The 22,637-nt window shown below is 40.0% G+C and overlaps 1 protein-coding gene across 1 annotated transcript in view; it reads left to right on the plus strand.

Annotated features, from left to right (window-relative positions):
• Positions 1–13,438: 13,438 nt before the first annotated feature.
• The window catches only part of smad6b (SMAD family member 6b), a 49,896-nt gene continuing 40,697 nt past the window's right edge, over positions 13,439–22,637 (plus strand). Inside the window, exons 1-3 of the mRNA XM_057836203.1 lie at positions 13,439–14,778; positions 19,273–19,329; positions 19,826–19,903. Of these exons, the coding sequence (XP_057692186.1) occupies positions 14,013–14,778; positions 19,273–19,329; positions 19,826–19,903 (901 nt within the window). The 5' untranslated portion in view covers positions 13,439–14,012. The remainder of the gene's footprint in view (positions 14,779–19,272; positions 19,330–19,825; positions 19,904–22,637) is intronic.

Consider the following 22,637-nt stretch of genomic DNA (forward strand, 5'->3'; position numbering starts at 1 on the left):
TAAAAGGGCACGCCCCCCCAAAAAAACAGATATCACTAAAAAATTGAAATTGTGCATCAAGACCTGCAGTATGAACCTAGCCATATTGTACTAACAATGATTTTTAAAAGGTTGTCCCTAAATTAAAGATTGAATGACTGTACTGTACAAATCAGTGAAAATGTTACTAAATTTGTTGTAGCTGTGGTTTTTCCTTTGTTTCTCCTCAACATCTCATCAATTAACATTAACAACAAAGCGAATATGGTGGACATTTCCATTGGCCAGATTGTACAATACGATATTTGCCTATATTAAAAAAATCTTCTACGACTCAAATTGAGTCTTTTGATCTACTTTTTACGTACATTATTATATTATATTATATTATATTATATTATATTATATTATATTATATTATATTATATTATAATATAATATGGTGGCTGAGTGGTTAGCACGTCCGCCTCACAGTTCTGAGATCAAGGGTTCAATCCCGGGCTTCGGCCTTCCTTTGTGGAGTTTGCATGTTCTCCCCATGCCTGCGTGGGTTTTCTCCGGGAACTCCGGTTTTCTCCCACATCCCAAAAACATGCATGGTAGACTGATGGAACACTCCAAATTGTCCGTAGGTACATTCTCCGTGAACTCCGGTTTTCTCCCACATCCCAAAAACATGCACGGTAGGCTGATTGAACACTCTAAATTGTCCGTAGGTATGAGTGTGTGCGTGAATGGTTGTACGTCTCCTTGTGCCCTGTGACTGGCTGGCAACCAGCTCAGGGTGTACCCTGACTACTGCCCGTACCTCCGTGACCCTCGTGAGGAAAAGCGGCATGGAAAATGAATGAATAATATATTATATTATATTATATTATATTATATTATATTATATTATATTATATTATATTATATTATATTATATTATATTATATTATGGCCAAAAATAGTTTATACGGTATCGATTTATCACTAGATATATAATGTGGCCAGGACGCAATAAAAATTGCGCAATCAACATTCATTTGGCATGCCCTGTTCTCTTGCGTTCTCTGTAAGCAAACTAGTTCTGTGGAGCAAGGTGTACGGTACCCATACTTCATATTTGGGCATTGATTTAGTGACTACAGGGCCAGTATTGCCGATAAAGATACGAGACGATACAGACACGCTACTGTGTCATTGACAAGGGTGTAGGTTTGCATAAAGCTGGTAGGGACATAACACTAGCAACATTTTATGATGCTCAATTTGTTCCCACCTAGCCTGGCACGGCCAGACTGTTCTCCCTGTATTTTTCAAACACTGAGAGAAAGGTCTGGGAACCAGCCCATTAACGGCCTCTCGAGCAGGTACAAAATCAATCGACAAATCAGATTCGTTTATTTGCGTGACGTGTTTTTATCGAGCAACGTCACTCTTGCGCGTCGGAAGTCGTCTCCACAACAACACAGATGGTGAACAGGAGGGCCGAGAATATGTTCCAATCCACGGTAAAATCAGTTTTAAGTTACCAAATACACATCGACACGAGTCATTGACAACAGTCTGTCTCGCGCTAGCCATGCTGAATAAACTCCGCTCTCCTTGTATGTTTAGTTCCGCGCGCAAGTCCCTTGTCCTGCCCTCGTCGTTTTACTAACGTCACGTCTGCCCGTCGCTGATTGGTCCACTCCGCTGTCTGTTTGCTGTGGCTTGCTCCGCCCTGGAAATTGTATCCGCTGAATGGTGGCCAGACTCAATAGCTGGAACAGCGGTGAGTCTGATGTACCAGGCAAGTTCCCACCAACTTTAAAGCAACCTTATATGCAATACATACACACATATATATATATATATATATATATATATATATATATATACAGTGCCTTGCAAAAGTATTCGGCCCCCTTGAATCTTGCAACCTTTCGCCACATTTCAGGCTTCAAACATAAAGATATGAAATTTAATTTTTTTGTCAAGAATCAACAACAAGTGGGACACAATCGTGAAGTGGAACAACATTTATTGGATAATTTAAACTTTTTTAACAAATAAAAAACTGAAAAGTGGGGCGTGCAACATTATTCGGCCCCTTTACTTTCAGTGCAGCAAACTCACTCCAGAAGTTCAGTGAGGATCTCTGAATGATCCAATGTTGTCCTAAATGACCGATGATGATAAATAGAATCCACCTGTGTGTAATCAAGTCTCCGTTTAAATGCACCTGCTCTGTGATTGTCTCAGGGTTCTGTTTAAAGTGCAGAGAGCATTATGAAAACCAAGGAACACACCAGGCAGGTCCGAGATACTGTTGTGGAGAAGTTTAAAGCCGGATTTGGATACAAAAAGATTTCCCAAGCTTTAAACATCTCAAGGAGCACTGTGCAAGCCATCATATTGAAATGGAAGGAGCATCAGACCACTGCAAATCTACCAAGACCCGGCCGTCCATCCAAACTTTCTTCTCAAACAAGGAGAAAACTGATCAGAGATGCAGCCAAGAGGCCCATGATCACTCTGGATGAACTGCAGAGATCTACAGCTGAGGTGGGAGAGTCTGTCCATAGGACAACAATCAGTAGTACACTGCACAAATCTGGCCTTTATGGAAGAGTGGCAAGAAGAAAGCCATTTCTCAAAGATATCCATAAAAAGTTTCGTTTAAAGTTTGCCACAAGCCGCCTGGGAGACACGCCAAACATGTGGAAGAAGGTGCTCTGGTCAGATGAAACCAAAATTGAACTTTTTGGCCACAATGCAAAACGATATGTTTGGCGTAAAAGCAACACAGCTCATCACCCTGAACACACCATCCCCACTGTCAAACATGATGGTGGCAGCATCACGGTTTGGGCCTGCTTTTCTTCAGCAGGGACAGGGAAGATGGTTAAAATTGACGGGAAGATGGATGCAGCCAAATACAGGAACATTCTGGAAGAAAACCTGTTGGTATCTGCACAACACCTGAGACTGGGACGGAGATTTATCTTCCAACAGGACAATGATCCAAAACATAAAGCCAAATCTACAATGGAATGGTTAAAAAATAAACGTATCCAGGTGTTAGAATGGCCAAGTCAAAGTCCAGACCTGAATCCAATCGAGAATCTGTGGAAAGAGCTGAAGACTGCTGTTCACAAACACTCTCCATCCAACCTCACTGAGCTCGAGCTGTTTTGCAAGGAAGAATGGGCAAGAATGTCAGTCTCTCGATGTGCAAAACTGATAGAAACATACCCCAAGCGACTTGCAGCTGTAATTGGAGCAAAAGGTGGCGCTACAAAGTATTAACGCAAGGGGGCCGAATAATATTGCACGCCCCACTTTTCAGTTTTTTATTTGTTAAAAAAGTTTAAATTATCCAATAAATTTTGTTCCACTTCACGATTGTGTCCCACTTGTTGTTGATTCTTGACAAAAAATTAAAATTTTATATCTTTATGTTTGAAGCCTGAAATGTGGCGAAAGGTTGCAAGGTTCAAGGGGGCCGAATACTTTTGCAAGGCACTGTATATATAAAGTGAATTATTTTCAGGATGTTCAGACTCTTTTCACTTGCTGAATGTGCTGGTCCATTTTTTTTTTCTTCGCTCAAACGCATGTGTGATTGGCTGATGACTTGCATTTATTTAAAAGGTATTTATTTATTTTCTGCATTTTTTTATTTTAAAATACTGTATTTTTATTTGCAGGCTATACGGGTATTTTTCAGATAATCATAATCGAGGTAAAAAATGTTCATTTTTTGTTGAGTTTGGCTGTGCTTATGGACAAAAGCAGCAGTGTTTTACCTTTTTTTTTTGTTTGTTTGTTTTTTTGTGTTTGTGTTATCCCCAGACTAAGAAGTTTTTCAGTTCTATTTAATCTATTTATTTCGCAAATGTTGAGTGGTCTTAAGACCAGGGCCGTAGGTTTGATCTCAATATTGGTAGGGACGATATACTGTAACAGCATAACCTGCATGTACACTTTTTGCTGGGGATGGGACATTAATAAGACCAAACATATTGGGTGAACAGGGGTCAGGGCTACATTTCTCACCAATATGAACCTAATTAATTGATAGGCTAAATGATCAATGCAAAATAAATCAGTACTTCCACACTGCAAATTTGTAATGTCTTAATCTGATCATTTTTCTTAAATCTAGTCAAATATTTTTTCTATCTTGTTTTTCTTGTTTTGAGTGTTAAAGACTAGTTAACATATTAATGCAGTACTTCTCAAATAGTGGGGCGCGCCCCCCTGGGGGGGCGCAGAGCGATGCCAGGGGGGGCGCATGTGTCCTCGGGGAACATGCTTTTTTCTTTTTTTTTTTTTTTTTGCTGGACTGGAATAAAGTGTACTTGCACATCCACTCAGTGGGTGGCAGTGGCGCTCTCATTTTCAGAGTGCGTGCAGTATTTTTGAATTAAGGAAGAGCACTCAGCACACAGAAAACAGACATGAAGAGCAGTGCGCCGCCGCCGTTTTCGAAAGCCGTTTTCCGACCGGACTCACTCACACAGCGACCCGCTGTCTTGTCCGGTTCTCACGTCGCCGCCCGAGAAGTGCCATTTTCGGCTTGGGATCGTCACGACGACCGCCCTCACCTACGGTTCTACCTCGGCCGCCGAGAATGCGCTTTTTTTCGGGCCGTTTGCCTTTTAGCTTTGACTTTTAATACAGTGGGGTGATGAGGAAAGACTACTGTTTACTGTGTCTGAAAATAATTATAGCGGACTGCCAGAAGCCAAATCAATTAAGACGCCACTTAAAGACATTCGACCCCAATCTCATAGATAAGCCGCTTGATTGTTTTTCAGCGAAAACATGCCGAATATTGCCAACAATAGTCCTGCTTTGTCAGTGTTATATCACTAAACCAGTGAGCATTGTTAGCATGCTCATTGCATAATGACTCCACACCATTGCAAAGGAGGTAATACTGAGTGTGAGCAGCAAAAATAAAAACTGTCCTTCTGTCCAAGGACACTCTTTTTTTCCTTTATTCATTTTTGTTTTTTTGGTCAAATTTTTTGGCATATTGTCCTCATGAGTAAATGTTTCTAATCAATTTGAATTTGTTATTATTTACGGATTTTATTACATTTTATTTTTCTGTATCAAATGGTCAAAAATACCTTTGTATTTTTACAGTTTGAATGTGACTTTTTTTTTTTTAATTCAGGCAAATTGATGCACGTCAAGTCTTCTCTGTTACAAACAAAACAATGTTAATAAAGTTATACTTTATTATAAGTTGATCTGTTACTTTTTTTCTTTATTAGAAAAAAAGGACACAATGTTAGGCAGATGCGTATTTATAATAGTAATTTTATAGACGAATAATACTATTTACAGTGGCGGCGGAGAGTTTGGGGGGGCGCGAAACATTTACGTCTTGCTTGGGGGGGCGTAACAGAAAATAATTGAGAAGCATTGTATTAATGCGTCAGAATATTCCAATTATTTTAGGTAAATATTACCATGTGTTGTTATTAAGCCCATATATCTAAAGGTTGGTCATTTTTCACATAAATCGAGAAAAAATGCTTTCCAATAATGTTTTGAACAATATAAATTTTTGAATTGAGAATATTTCTGACAAAAAAGCTTTTTTTTTATATTAAATATACTCACTTTTTTTCTTTAAATAAGTGTGCACAGATTATTTTTAGCAATCTTTCTTATTTGAAGAAAAGTGAATAAAATTTACTTACTTACTGCCACTGTCATGTCTCTACCGTCTCTATGAAAACCTACGCCCTTGCTTAAGACAAATGTTTATTTTTTTTGCTTTCCTGGATGGTTCAGAGATTATTAACAAGTGTGTATGTTAATATAATTTATGTTCAAATATCACAATTTAAATTTGCTTCTAAAATCCACACATTTATTCTGAAAGTTTTCAAAAATGTTTCTTTGATAGTTTTTGATAACAAAGGTTTGAATCGAATGTTGTATCACCTGAACCAATACATTAGTTAGTGTGAGTCAATATGGATTTATTTTGCATTGATCATTTAGCCTATTAATGTATTGGGTTCCTATTCGTGAGAAACGTAGCCCTGACCCCCGTTCAGCCAATCTGTTTGGTCTTATTGATGTCCATAAGCGGAGTTTAAGGGGGGGGGGGCCCGCAATGTAGTTACCCCCGTCAAAAATTGTATGCCCTGGCCGCGGGAGCGCGCATACACACACATTAGTTATGAGCAGTGTTGGGAATAACGCCGTTATAAATAACGCCGTTACATAACGGCGTTATTTTTTTTCAGTAACGGGGTATTCTAACTAATTATTTTTTCCGGCGTTACTGATGGTCAAAAGCAGTGCGTTACTTACTCTGAATATATTGAAGAAACTACCAGCCGTAGTGAGTCTACTCTGCTCTGTTTATTTGTCATCCAAGACTTGGGGTGCGTTCAGGTTCAAGAATAGCGCACGTGTTTTGTTTTGTGCTTTTTCTTAGCAAAGATATACCACACAGGACGTGCTGGCAATCTGTATCTTTAATAGCACATATAACTTCAACATTAACACAAACGTATGGCTCTCGGCAGGCCGTGTCTCTAACTCACTCCCACATCATGTAAGCAAAACAATATTGGCGCCGTGTGCACTTTAGGGTGCTTCGGATAATTCTGTATCAGAATATTACAGCACGTACTTCTTATGACTCCAGGCTGTTTGTCCCTGCTCATTCAATTAGACAATGCTTTCCAAAGCTTGCTAACGTATCTGTTTTTGCTACACCTGAATACGAGCCTTGTTCCCATCCCCCACTGTCAGCCAGCAAGAATGCTGCCTCCATCTTGAGGACGGCAGACGCTTTGAGGGTGACGGGAGGAGTAGGGGACGAGGCTACCTGAATGCACCACCTGGATAGATTCGACGGAAGTGATTGTGATTGGCTGAGAGTTAGTCATGTGTCATGGTAAGCCAATCAGAGCCGGTGATTTCACACACAAACCGGAACAGCACGTGCGGCAAACACACACACGCAAAACAAATGCATAGGGATATGATGGCAGAGCATTCAGAGGAAAATTTGTCCTTTACGAGGTGGAGATATAAACACTATTTCAAGTCAAAATACTTGAAGTACAGAAGGCTATGTCTACTTGACCAGTTGGTTGTGAGAGTTAGATTTAATTGATTAAACTCACTTTATATTGTTTACTGATGATTGTTATTTTATTATATTGTTTACTGTTTATTTTTGTTGTACTTCAAGTGTAGGATAAATCTGTTGCTGGTGAGGTGCAATAAATATTACAAGGTTCTATAACACAACTACCTGTCTGTTCTTCTCTATTCAACTGACTCGAATACTGCTCAGAAAATTTCAAATTCTTAGACATACAACAACTTCTTTTTAAAGTAACGGAAATAATTACTTTCCCTGGTAACTAGTTACTTTTACTATAGAGTAATTCAGTTACTAACTCTGTTACTTTTTGGAAGAAGTAGTGAGTAACTATAACTAATTACTTTGTTAAAGTAACGTGCCCAACACTGGTTATGAGTTATGTCAACTTAAACAATTAATTGAAGCCAGAAAAGAGCTACAGTTATATATTTTGGACGTTGACATTTATTAAACTCCATACAGGACTTGAATTACAGTAATAACAGTTATAGGTCATTCTCCGAGTAAAACTGTAAAACATTGCCTTTTTTTACGTTCAGTACGTATGTTACGTCATACGACAGAAGAAAAAAAAAGTTTTTTTGGATGGATGGGCCATGTTTTAAAACCTCATTGAAACGCACATCACCAAAACATGGAAATCAAGCAAATCCGTGCAGCGCGGTGGCTCCGCCAAGGGGGTACAATTTTTGACGAGGGTAAATATATTGGCACGATACCGCCGAGAGTACTAAATACAATGGACGAAGATCGTGGCGAAAAGTATAGCTGTCCTTAGCAGCCTAATTTAGAATTCAACCTCAAGAATGATCGGAAACAAAAAAACGCTCATTTTCAACTTGTTATTATAAATATTTTTGTGAGTTAATTTTATTGCTGACACTGCGTTTCGGGGTCATCAACATGTTGTGCCCCCACTGCCCCAAAAGTCAAACTTCGCCTATGTTAATGTCCCGTACCCAGCAAGAAGTGTTCATGTAGGTTACAGGGTGACCCCAAAAAAAGTTTACACAGCCATAATACAACTTAAATGCCATGTTTATTCATCTTAGAATTACAATTTAATCACAAATTATACATTATTATAAAGAACATGTACAGTACACTCTATTTTTCAATGTGTCCTCCCTTAAGTGTCACAACAGCCTCCAGGCGCCTGCGGAATGCTTGACAGGTCTTCTTTATGTAGGATGCTGTCATCTTTTCCCAAGATCTAACAATGGACCTCTCCAAGGCTGCCACAGAAGTTTGTGGCTTCTTACAGGCACTGTCCTCCACAGTTGCCCATATGCTATAATCCAGGGGATTGAGATCTGGACTCTGGGGTGGCCACATATCACCTTGTCAATCAACTTTTTGGTCCGCACAGATCGGCACTTCCAGACCCAGGTTTTCGTGAGGCTGTTCCAGTATCTTTCAGCTTCTTTTTAACTTTGTAGACTGCACATCTGGATATTCTCAGATTTGCTGCAATCTCAGTAGGTGTCAGACCGGCATGCAGCAATTCAGGTACAGCTAAAGTTTTCTTCATTTTCAGCAGAAGCACAGGAATTGTAGAGACGAGAGCTTACCAGCTGCATTGAGTGACCTTAATGAATCACTTAAGCATGACAAACTATTTAGATATGTTTCAATGGCTTTTAAACATGCAGTCAACTGAGTGTAAACTTTTTTTGGGGTCACCCTGTATGTTACACATGCCCTTGCTCATTGGGTGACATTAAAGTGCGGATGACACCAAAAAGCATGTTTATTTCATATTTCACACGTGTTTTATGCTCCTGAATGAAATGGACCACTTGGATGTGTGGAGAAGCAATCATTTTGTATATTCAAATTTTGAATCCCGCGCCATGAAAATGAGTGACTTCCGACTTCAGTCTCGGGTTTAGGACGAATGCGAATGTGACATCATTCGGGTCAGCATCTCACAATACAGCATTGCTTTATAGCATGCAGAGGGATTGCGGATTCAGCTGATTTTGCGGATTAATTCCTTTATTTTTTGCATCACGCCAGCCAAACGGCTGCAGAAAATTGTTGCTGTACCAGGGAGAGGCGTGTGAGCCTTTTTGGGTTTCAAAAAGTTCCCGCTCACTGCGGATATTGGCCAAAACAAGCCTTACTACTGTCGGACCATTGGGCTTACGAGGAAGGAAACATCCTATTTTGTATTATGTCAAATACTGGGATCATGGCACACATTTTATTACGGAGGTGGCTTGCATTTTGTTGCTGATTGGCCAGAATCTGGCAGCTTGTTTGCACCCTCCCCCCCTCCATACTCGGCTTATTGCCCTCTTTGTGTGCCCGATGTTCTGTCAAATTTTCAACCCCATCAGAAATTGCAACTTTGTGTTATAAATGGCTGCGAATACAGCGATTACAAAGTAAACACTACAAACTTTCTTTAAATAAAGGACTATTTACTTACGTTTGATCATGGACTGAGACATAGAGAAGTTCTCGTCAGACATATCCTGCCATGTTAGCTGCAAAACAACTGCAAGTCGCTCTCTGTTTAAGTCTTCGCCGTGTAGTAAAGCATTATTTTACGCAATACTCGTGGTGACCATGTGGCATCTACACACTCCTCTGATGTCGGCCGGTTTGTCCGGTGGTACTCTCCAGCTGTTTCCCCGGCGAGCTCTCCTGTACGTAGCAGGGCACCGAGCTATAACTTGCTCGCCGCCGGGCAGTTTGCCAATCGGCGATCCCCATCAACCGCCCTGCCGCCGTGTTACATGTTCCAAGCTAGCTTTGTGTGATTTTTCGCTTCGAAAAGCGAAAATAACACTTTGAGACGCCACTCTGTTCGGGTTAGCATGTCGGCTAGCTGTCACGCCTCTTGGTTTGTTTACATTCTCCGAAGCCGGGGCAAGGAAATGACAAAAGCCTGACTAACTACAGTGGCATAAAATTATAAGAATATTGTTCGGGAGGTGCGACAGTAAAGGTGAAGTCGACAGTTTTGACCATTATGGAGTAATTTTGCCATGTTGTACTGAATAAATGCATTGTGGTGACCCATTATTGTGTGACATAATTCACCCATGGAACTTGTGTCCACACACACGCACTGACCAAAAGAAAATACAACATGTCGCCAACATGCCGCCTCATCCGCCCCCTTCAAAGAGGAGGGATATTAGGTTTTTTTTCAGCCAGCAGCAGCCACTATAAGTAATGTAAAAAGACGTCAATGTTATGCAGGTGGGAAACACCCCACTAATTTTTCTCCTGAAATTTTGCTACAACCTGCATCAGAGTTTGCATAACATTAAACTGTGTGAATTTGCTAACCTGCAAAACTCGAGTAGGAAGCTGCTTAGAGAGAAGTGTCCTCTACTTTTGTATGTATTTTTGCTGTTAACGTTAATTAAACTGTGAGAAATGTAGTGAACCGAGGTTTACCCTCCTTCTACCCAATTTTCATTTTTGTTCTGTTTATGTGGGTTAAAGCAACACTTGGTAACTTTTCAGTTTTGGTCATTTTTAGCGACGCTGGTGGACATATGCGGTAGTTTTTTGAAGACTGCATTTCCCATGAGGACCTGCGCATGAGCGCATAGTGTCTTCCTATGAGGGGCGTAACAGAAAATAATTGAGAAGCACTGGTATAACTCAATACAGATTTATTTTGCAATGATGTGTTAGCCTATAAATTAATTAGGATAATATTCGTGAGAATTGTAGCCCTGGCCCGTTTTTACCCAATCTGTTTGGTCTTATTAATGTCCCGTCCCTAGCAAAAAGTGTACATGCATGTTATGCTGTTATATCGTTCCTACCAATGTTGAGCCCAAACCTACACCCTTGGCTAGATGTCTACTCTGTTTGACTGGGAGAGGTACTGAAATATTAGTTATTTACTCCCAGTCTTCAAAGTTTAAATAAACTCTGTCTATCATTGTCCATGGGAGGCAATGAGTTAAAGGTGAAAGGAAAAAGAATAACACACATAAGCGGATTTTAAGGGGGGCCAGGCCCCCCTGGTGGCCAAAAAGTGTCATTGCATTTCCTATATATATATATATATATATATATATATATATATATATATATATATATATATATATATATATATATATATATATATATATATATATATATATATATATATATATATATATATTAAAAGTTGTAAAGCAATAAAACTGCAACAAAAATGGATGAAATGAGCAAAAAATTATTATTTTAGAGCACCTTAGACAGTCATTTGCTTTGCATATAATTAAAAAAAAAAAAGAATACATATATGTGTGTGTGTGTGTGTGTGTGAGAAAAAATATTTTTTTAAATGATTTTTTTCTTTGATTGAAAATATATTTTTTTTTTGATTGAAGAAACTTTTTTGATTGAAGACACTTTTTTGGGGGATTGAATGATTTAGACACAAATGTCCTAAGAAACTTTTTTGGGGGATTGAATGATTTAGACACAAATGTCCTAATCATAATATGGCCCAACCACAAAAAGGATTGCTTCAAGCAAAGAAAACTTTTTCAAGGAAAAATTAAGTTTTCAAATGCAAATTTTTCAATCTCAAATATTTTTTTGCATTCAAAACTTTTTCCTATGATTCAATTTTTTTTTGATTGAAGTGATTTTTCTTTTTGAAAATCTTTTTTTGAAGCAACTTAGTTTTTGATTGAATAATAGAGAAAAATGTCCCAGCCAAAATGTGACCCAAACACAAATCGACATTACTTCAATCAAAAAGTTGCTTCAATCCAAGAAAAAAAAAAAAAAAAAGAAAGAAAAAATTGACTTAAATAAAAAAAATAATAATAATAATAATAATAAAATTAAAACATATCTAAGAAAAATAGCTTTCACATGCAGTTTTTTGAGTTTCAAACACATTTTTTTTTTTATTAAACAACTGTTTTTGGTTGAAAATATATAGTTTAATTGAAGCAACTTTTTTTTTTTTTTTTTTTAATTGAAGCAACTTTTTTGGGGGATTGAACAATAAAGACACAAATCTACCTCCATATGGCTCAGCCCAGGGGATATAATTTTTGACTGGGGTAACTACATTGGCACGACACCGGCGGGTGTACCAAATTCAATGGATGACGATCTTGGCGAAAAGTATTGCCTAAGCAGCCTGATTTAGGGGCAGTTTTATGGTGACTCTGCGACACAAAGACGCAATGACTGAGTTGCGGAGTCACCTCGCGTGCATATGGTGTCGGCGAAGACGAAAAATTCTGAATCCTGCCTCCAAAGTGGAAGAATCCAATTACGGGGGGTTGAGGGGGGCTTCCTCGGCGTGCATATCAAAGGCTCCTGCGGCGCGAGACCGCGCTGTCAACGTCAGCACTCGTACACGTCACACTGGGCGTGCGCAGCGGTGCTACTAAATATTAAAAACAGCAAATATGGTGGAATGTCGGCTTTAATTTTCTGTTTTAATAATATTTTCAAATTAAATATGTTGAACGTTTCAATTTTTGTGCCTTTTCGAACAAAAGAAAAATGACATTGCTTCGAGTGGGCGGGGATATTTTTTTCCGGGCTAAGGGAGCTTGTTGGGGTCAAAGTGCATCATTCTCTGGTGCACAGTAAATCTGCACTGCCCCCTAAGGGCCTGGCATGTATACTACATCGTTTTCATGCGGAATTGCGACATTGTTCAAATGGAGACGCAAATGCACATTTGAAATTTTTCGTATTCTCGGAGAGTCACCATGTAAACGGCCCCTTAGAATCCCCCTCAAGAATGATGGGAGACAAAAAATGCTCATTGTCAACTTATTATTATAAATATTCTTGTGAGTTAATTTTATTGCTGACGGTGCGTTTTGGGGTCATCAACATGTTGTGCCCCCCGTGCCCCAAAAGTCAATCTCCACCAAAGATTACACATCACAATTACAATACAATACAGCATATGTGTGTAATATTTACATGAATACATTATATTTTAATAATATAAAAATTCCATAGAGGATCACATTTGGAGGGGTGGCGGTCTCCATGGAAAGGGAGGGTATAATATCTATGGGAGTTGTTTATTATTTTGCAATTGTGCACGATAGCTAGTCGAAATGTAAATAAGTTTTTGGAAGTGGGTTGAAGTTAAAGCTAGAGGCGACCGTTTCGCCTTTAAGAGTTAAGAAACTTGAAACCTTGTTTGCGCAACAATCAGTGCAGCTCCCAGCCGCCAAAGTGTCTAGACTAGCACATGATGGTAGTCAGCCAATGGCTCCAGCGCTCTCCTCGGGGGCCCCGCGTGTGTGTGCGTGCGTGCGCGCGCGTGTGTGTGTACGTGAGCGAGAGAGAGAGAGAGAGAAGGGGGGGGGTGAAGGGGGAGTGAAAAAAGAGAGAAACGGGGAAAGAAAGCGAGCTGGCTTGCTTGCACTTTGATTCAGCTCTGAGAAGAGAAGCAGGAATGCGCTTCTTCGTCCTGGGGATCGATCGCATGGATCCGTTGTTGGGATTGTAAAGAAAAAGAAAAAGGAAGAAAGTGGCGTCTCATGAGGGCTCGGATGTTCATATCGAGTTTAATGTTTGGGGATTTAATTATTGCCTCTGTGCCCGGCTGTAAGAAACCAACCAGAAAGTGGCCAAACTATTGCAGTCTGCGACTTTTGGAACTACTTTGTTCTCAATGATGGACTCCAGGTCTTCTGCGGTGTTCCTTGCTGACTTGTAAAGATCTTCCTCACTTAATTCCCCCCCGTTGCATTCTTTTCGGAATGTGGCGTTTGGCCGTTAATGTTTTTGTCGCGAGCAGTGCGCGGTTTGTCTAATGTTGCCGTTTGGCCAGCCGTGCTCGTCGGTCGGCTGTGCATGCCTTGCACGGCGTTTCGCTCACTTCTCCATGTTGAGTGTGTGTAAGGTTGGGACAGTAACCCAAGTAAGCGAGTAACCCCCACCCCCCACCCCGAATAGATAGTCAAGTTGTCGTATGTTCAGGACGAAACGCTCAGGTCTTGTGCGGCGACTCTGGAGAAGTCGTTTGATTCCAGATAAAGAGGGGCACGATGGAAATGGCCAAAGTGGCGAGGGATGCAGAGACGATTTGTTTCCGAACAACCCGCAGAAGATTCCAAAAACGGAGTTCCGACCGGTGACCCCCAGCGGGTCTTTCGTCGGTGACCCGGTGGACGGAGGCGCCCTAGGAGTGGTGGACCAAGATGGGGGGACGCAGGACCAAGGGGGTCCCCGCTCCTTGCAGGACAGCGACTCCAGGACGGTGACGTGCTGCTTATTTAAAGAACGGGACCACTCCGAGCTCAGGGCTCTAGAAGCGGCCCCGGAGAGCGGGGACCCCGGGTCGTGCCACTTGGCGTTCCGGGGCCTTGGCCAGCGGGACGCTGGCTCTCCGGAGGCGGGCCACGAGGCGATGCCGCGCACCGTGCTGGAGCAAGAACTCAAGTCGGCCGCGCACTCGCTTTTAAAAAAACTCAAGGAGAAGGCGCTGGATACTTTACTGGAGGCGGTGGAGTCTAGAGGCGGCCTCCCCAGCGACTGCGTACTGGTGTCTCGGACCGAGCTGAGGCTGGCCGGCCATGTGGCGTCCCCGCAGCTGCTTGTTTGTAAACTGTACCGCTGGTCCGATCTCCGGCACCCGGCCCAGCTCAAACCGCTCTGTGAGTGTAAAAGCTATTGGGGCCCGGACAGTCCAACTGTATGCTGCAACCCTTATCACTACAGTCGCCTATGTGGGCCAGGTAAGAACTCCGCGTATCACAGCCCAATCGCATATAGCAGTGGTTCTTGATATGATTATTACCGTATTGGCCCGAATATAAGACGGCCCCCTCTTTTTCAAGACAAGTTTGAAAAAATACTTTTTTTTGAACACCAAATTAATTTTTATACAGAAAATAATTAGAGTACATCTGAAACAAATGATTATAACAATATATTTGAGAACAAAGCATGTTATTTCGCCCCAAATCGTAATATCTGAACATTTAAATATGTAAACTAAAGTGCAATCACATTCGTGAATGAATGGCTTCTGGTTTTTGAAATGTAAATAAACCAATCTATTGTGGTAAAAGAACAAAATTGCAATAACTGCATTTACCATCAAAGTTGGGTCTAACTGTAACTAGTCTTGAAACAAATCTGAATAAGGGAAAACATTGCAATAAATTAATGCAAACTGGTTAAACTTGAGAGTAGCTGAGAACTGTCATGACAGAACATCGCTTCAATGATATCTGGCGCCATCTAGCGTCGTGAATGGGTATAACGTCTAGACCATGAATATAAGACGACTCCCTCTTTTTCAGTCTTATTTCATTGCAAAAAACACCATCTTATATTCGGGCCAATACGTTACTATTACACCAAGTAAAACCTACACAACTACTACCATAACGACCAACATTAACTCACTGCCCGCCATTTACAACAATAGATCAATAGAAGAATATCAGTGCCGTTGACACCACTAGAAGTCCAATCTGTTTCGACTGGGATAGGCCAGCAGCGAATAATCACTGCTAGCCTCTCCCGGCCAAAATGGATTTAACGTCTAGTGTTGCCATTTGCAGACAATGAGTTAAAACACAATAGCGTAGTAGGCCTAACTGTTCTTAAATAACAGGACAGAGTTTACTCCCTAAAGTCGAATGAAATGTTGGTGTAAGCAACTGTAAAATCCTGCATGGTGCTTAAATATAGGACACTGAAGGAAAAAATAGTTTATGAAATGCTTTTACTTGTTAAATAAAAATGATGTTATTAAGACAAGTGTATTACACTGTAAAGATAAATACTGCTGAACAATATTAATATACGCTAATGGAAGCAAAATGTTTCGCAAAATTTGAAAGTATATTGTAATTCAGTGATTCTTTTGTGTACCACTAGAGGGAGCCCATTTGTAGTACAGAATCACTGGTCCGAAGCTGTATTTCCGCCAATAGTTATTGAACTATGGAACATATTTTACATCGGGGGGAAAAAAGTTTCATGGCACACCGCCAAACATAAAGTGCACACAGAGGTTAATTGCTATCTAGAACTGGAGCATATGACTGCGGTACCTCACTTTACATAGCCAGCATGGCAAGATGAACTATGATCATACAATATCTATCTTCAATATATTATTTTCACACCAGTTTAAGGTAAATGGAATATTTCGCACACTTGATGATCCCTCTTGGAACCCTGGTTGGAAATTTCTTATCCTGACTACCGACTCTTATTTCTTCTATACCATTGTAGCACTTTTAATAAAAAACTGATTAATCACCTCTTTTGTACAATTATGTTGCCTTTAAGGAAAGGATTTGTACTTGAACATTAGTCGCACCAGCCTGTGGCATATTGATCTCACAATGACAAAAGAAGTTTACATTTTGGTAGCCATGCACTAATATCTGGGACTTGTAGTTCAGTTGTTAAATTGTTATTTTTCCTGTATTTTATCTTTCAATTTAAAGTAAATATATTTAAACAGCCACAGATGTGATAAAAATTGTAATGAACACTCTTGGGCCGTTGGTGCTGGTATCATAGGGCTGAATTATGGCCACATTCAACTTGGGTAGCAGGAAGCATGTAGTTTGGCTAAAAATCTAACGCCGGGCCACTTGACCCTGCTGACGCCATGACAACGCACACTATCATGTGCAGAGATGCAAGTGTCAGTATTTCTGTCTTCTCTCTGGCACAGGAGGTGGATTTTCCATAACATCCACATTTACAAGCCAGCTGGCTGCGTTCGGCTCTTCAAAGGCATGCGTGCAACAATATCAGATTAAACGCAGCTCTGATGTAGTGCACACAAAAGCATCATTGGTTGTTTTTTATTTGAGTAGAATGCTTTAGACAAACGTGGGAATGAGTTTTTTCTCCTGTTGTTGTGATGTTTCTCACCGCTAAAAATGGGAGATGGATTTCACATTACACATTTCAGGACCCAGGCTCGTAGTAGACATAGCTCACATGCATTCATGCGTGGCCCGATAGCGATGGTATTTCTTTCATGCTATTCAAGGCCTGAGTTTCGAATCAAGATCTTAATCACTTGCTTGGATGTTGAAATGGTTGAGTCAGATATGTCGTATTTGGAGGTAAGTTTTCAGGAAATTGTTATACAACTGAAAGGTCAAACTAAAGAAAAAATAAGTAATTTTAAATCAGTGTTTTAACTGGTAACCTCTATTTTGTTGGCTGAGAGACTACATTGGACTGAATCAAACACCTCCCTTTTATTTGGCCAGCCATTGTACATTTCTAATGAGATCCGTTTCAAGTTGCGCCTTTAAAAGCCCTTTTGTCCCAAAGAGGTCCCCTCATGCTATTTAGGTGGAGGAGTGGTGATAATATAAAGTTTGCATACTGCTGGCGCCAGACTGACTTCAGTGTATCTGAGTGACTGAGTTCAGGTCGTGGCAATTACTGCCGCCACTCTTAAAGGACCAGCAACTATTATGCTTTTCTCCTTCCCCCTTTCCCTGCAGGCAAGGTCATAGTGCGCTTGGAGACTTTTCTTTCCTCTCCTGCCCTCCTTGTGCAAAGAGCTCGTCTTTTTTCCCTCTTTACATAAGATAAAACCACCCTGTCTGAAATAAACGAAGCTGAAAAGCACACATTTACTTTCGATTAACGCAACCGCTCTGTGTAAGGTTATGTTAAACACTTCATTAGCATATTAGCGCGCCAACAATTTTTGCACAAGTTGTAGGTTGCCTTTTTAAAGCTTAAAATGGTCTTTAGGGCTGCAACTAACGATTATATTTATAGTCAATTAATCGGACGATTAATTAAACAAGTGCTTGATTAATTGGATAAATGTCACTTTTTTCAAATACCTTCATAATTTAACTTGAAGTTGTTTTAGGCCTGTTTTAAGTAACAGTGAAGACAAAATGGATGACTATTTCCTTCAAAAATAATATTTTATTACATCTTCCCGACTTAACTGTAGTCTACAAGTGTAGGCCTAATATTTTAAGTACATAAGACTTGTTTGTTTTTGATAAAGGCTCTGAGTATAAACCATCAAAATAATTTTTCGGTACACAAATCAGACAAAAGTCCTGTTCATTCAAAAAAAAAAAAAAAAGTGCTGCTGACTTTTTTCTTCTTGTGGGCAAAGTGCTGATATAAATTGTGTCAATGCCCCATTTATTTTCTTTAAACAAACTAAACAAGTAAGTTAAATAAGGAGGAGGCAGGCTGTAATGAATAAGTTTTCTTTATCAAACAGTTGTTCATAAATACAATCCAAATCCAATTTCAAAGCCCACTCTCTTGTATGACAATTTACAGTTTGAATGGGATATGAATGGGTTTATGTGGGTGGTTTATTTAAAATGAAATGACACAACTTTACTATCTAACAATAACTCAATTGCTGATATGCTTCTCCAAAATACAATACGAACGGACACTTAAGACACTGATTAGCATAGTCGCTAACTAGCTTAGCGCTCCGTGCTAAGTAGTAGTGTCTCATCGACAGAGATGGAGGCACACTGGATCTAACAATACATAAGGCAATCTAACTCTTGGCACTTTGGAATAGTATTGATTCAGCAACCCATCCTGAAGGTAGTAGTGAACTCTCTCTCTCTCTTGTGTTAATCACTGGCATGCGTGCAGCCTCACATTACACACAAACAAGGACCCAAACGGGATTGCTCATAGCTGCTGGCAAAAATTGATCATCAAATGCGTTGGTGACTAATTTATCTATTTTAATCGATTAGTTGTTGCAGCCTTAAAAAATGTTAATTACAATTTCACATGCATTATTTATTGTTGCACCTAATGTTTGCGCAACCTTTGTTATACTCAGAAACAACATTAATTTCATTAATGGCTGTATTAGATTGTGAGTGTGTACTAATTAGGTGCAGAGTGAATGTTTCTGGTGCAAATGCAAAAAAAAAAAAAAAAAAACGCCAAGTAAACTTTTAGTCGTATTTTCCCAACAGGTGCTTATTTACGCCAAGTATCAATTACAGTATAAACTATGAGTATATTTTAGTCGTTTTACATAACATAAAAGGCTCTTAACATTTGCTTTACTTATTTTTTAAGGTTTTTAAACCCACTTTTAAAACCGTACACTTGTTTATACATAGGCAAGGGCAATGAATGACATGATAATATTCAAGCATAAGATTCAGATATTATTAAATCCCTAAGATATTGCTTTTTTTTTTTTTTTTGACATTATTTATTTATTATTTCAGAGTCACCCCCACCTCCATATTCAAGGCTCTCCCCTAATGAAGAATACAAGCCACTGGGTAAGTGACACTAGCGATCGCATTTTCACAAAGTGATCCGGTTTTTATCGCTAACTTTTTAAGAACATTTATCTACTATGACTTTGTAAAGTTGTTTCAATAGCATCTTTAATAGACCCTGAACTTAAAAGTGTTGGCCAGGGTCTGCTCCTTAAGAACTGGTTAAATATCCTTCCATCCATTTTTCAAAAAGACCAGATTGTTCTCAATGGTGTACAACGCGGAGTGAGTGCTGTCTGTTCTAAGGGCTTGGCTAGCACGAGAGCAGCTTCAACTGAGCTATCTGGAAGCACTTGTAGGAGGATGTCATCAGTTAAAGCCTGTTAGTAAGCCGGTGCTGTTATCTATTATGGGATGAAACTAATAGTCTTTAGTGGATGGGGAACATGATATTGACACTAGCAATGATGAATAGTACCAGGAGAACGCCTGTAGCAACATTGCAGGGAGCTTGATGCACCTAATGAGGGGGCTAATTCCTCTTTTTTCCCAACAGACCTGTCAGACTCCACATTGTCTTACACTGAAACGGAGGCAACCGGCTCACCAAACGTCACACCAGGGGAATTCTCAGGTGGGTGTGCTTCTCCAACTGGCGTCAGTTTCCAAATAAGGAGGTTATATTAGAAGATCTTTTCTGATGGAAGGTACTGAGGATCAGTGTTGGGCACGTTACTTTAAAAAAGTAATTAGTTATAGTTACTCACTACTTCTTCCAAAAAGTAACTGAGTTAGTAACTGAATTACTCAATAGTAAAAGTAACTAGTTACCAGGGAAAGTAATTATTTCCGTTACTTTAAAAAGAAGTTGTTGTATGTCAAAGAATTTGACATTTTCTGAGCAGTATCGAGTCAGTTGAATAGAGAAGAACAGACAGGTAGTTGTGTTATGGATCCCTGTAATATTTATTGCACCTCACCAGCAACAGATTTATCCTACACTTGAAGTGCAACAAAAATAAACAGTGTACAATGTTGTGAACAAACAATGTAATAAAATAACAATCAGCAGTAAACCATATAAAGTGAGTTTAATCAATTAAATCTAACTCTCACAACCTGAGACAACTGGTCAATTAGATATAGCCTACTGTACTTCAAGTATTTTGACTTGAAATAGTGTTTATATCTCCACCTCGTAATGGACAAATTTTCCTCTGAATGCTCTGCCGTCATATCCCTCTGCATCTGTTTTGCGTGTGTGTTTGCCGCACGCGCTGTTCAGGTTTGTGTGTGAAAACATCGGCTCTGATTGGCTTACCATGACACATTACTCTAACCCTCAGCCAATTACAATCACTTCCATCGCATCTATCCAGGTGGTGCATTCAGGTAGCCTCGTCCCGCTACTCCTCCCGTCACCCTCAAAGCGTCTGCTGTCCTCAAGATTGAAGCAGCATTCTTGCCGTCTGACAGTGGGGGATGCGAACGAGGCTAGTATTCAGGTGTAGCAAACACAGAAACGTTGGCAAGCTTTGGAAAGCATTGTCTAATTGAATGAGCAGGGACAAACAGCCTGGAGTCACAAGAAGTACGTGCTGTAATATTCTGATACAGAATTATCTGAGGCACCCTAAAATGCACACGGCGCCAATATTGTTTTGCTCACATGATGCGGGAGTGAGTTAGAGACACGGCCTGCCGAGAGCCGTACGTTTGTGTTAATGTTGAAGTTATATGTGATATTAAAGAAACAGTGCCAGCACGTCCTGTGTGGTATATCTTTGCTAAGAAAAAGCACAAAACAAAACACGTGCGCTATTCTCGAACCTGAGCGCACCCCAAGTCTTGGATGACAAATAAACAGAGCAGAGTAGACTCGCTACGACTGGTAGTTTCTTCAATTTATTCAGAGTAAGTAACGCACCGCTTTTGATCGTCAGTAACAGTAACGGTGTTGTAACGGCGGAAAAAATAATTAGTTAGAATACCCCGTTACTGAAAACTATAACGGCGTTATTCCCAACACTGCTCCAGATTAACAGAATAGGTCGGACTGTAAAAAGAAAATATAGCTATAGCGTAATGATAAAGAATTTGGTGTGCTAAGGATTTTTTTAGGGGGATGATGACTGTGGAGAATTTATTCATCTGTTATGTTTTGTAGGGGAGTGAAAAAATATCGAAATGGTGATATATCTTGATACTTTGTATCCCAAAAGATTATCGAGATATTGTTTTAAAAAGGTGTCAGTTGAAAAAAAAAAAAAAAATTGACGGTGCTCGACGCCCAATCCATTTAGATTGGGAACGTTGTTCGTTCATTCAAAACCAGAGCATTCACAGTCGTTCGGTCCGATTTACAGGTCACTTGCTTTTCATTTTAGGGCGTTTACAAGTCATTTCCTGTTGAGCTTGAGTCACTGCCTATAGACCCTACCCACCGACGTCACAAAATCACGTGATCGCTGTATTGTTCCGCCCCATTGTCCGTCATTTTCTGTCTGTATTATCAATGGTCTCAATTGATCGAGCAATTTATAATGCATTTCATGGAAGACCCGGTGCTTTCGGATGCCGTAAACTCACTTGGATGCGTTGCATAAAAGGCGTTATGTGGAAAAGCTTCAGTTTATCCATTCGCCAGACCCATATTTGATGCCTAAATCGATGTTTTTCGACCCGCTGTCTTCGCCGTCTTTGCCTGACATCTGCCAGCTACCCTGATATTTACAACTATCTTGTCCACACAAAATCGGCCTATTCTCACGAAAGTTTGAAAAACTTTAAGAGCTTGGAGGCTTATAAATACTTCGTTGCTGGTTGGGTGAAACAGGTCCTCGTCCACGAAAATTCGGCAGGAATCTATCTTGTGCTTGGAAAGGTGAGTTACGAAATTTTCAATTCAAAATCTTTTGTTCTTGCTAACATCCACTGTCAAGTCTAATGTATTTCATATCATTTGTCAATGGAGCTAGGGCTTTTAATGTTTATATGGTTTAGCGATAGCACTCTCACTACATACATACGTGTATGTTGTCGGCGATTAGCCTAGCAATGATCTTAATTGTGGTTGTCAGCCCAAAACCCTCTAAATATATATTAAATGCATCTTACCAGATATAAAATGACTACTACATAATCTGTGGTAATCGTTTGGAGCCCAGTTTTCTCGTCGAATTGCAGCAGCCCATCTCGCTCTCCTCACCGGGTCTCTCGGAATCCGGTAGAACTTCAAGTCTCTCCGTCTATCTTCTCTGTTATTGCAACCGACCGCCACACACGCCTTCACCATTTTGATTATTAATGTTAACGAGCAGAAAAACACGCCGTAAATAGGAGGAATGTACGTAGCCGTAACGGGTAAA

This window comes from Corythoichthys intestinalis, chromosome 5 (assembly GCF_030265065.1).
Source record: "Corythoichthys intestinalis isolate RoL2023-P3 chromosome 5, ASM3026506v1, whole genome shotgun sequence".
Taxonomy (NCBI): domain Eukaryota; kingdom Metazoa; phylum Chordata; class Actinopteri; order Syngnathiformes; family Syngnathidae; genus Corythoichthys; species Corythoichthys intestinalis.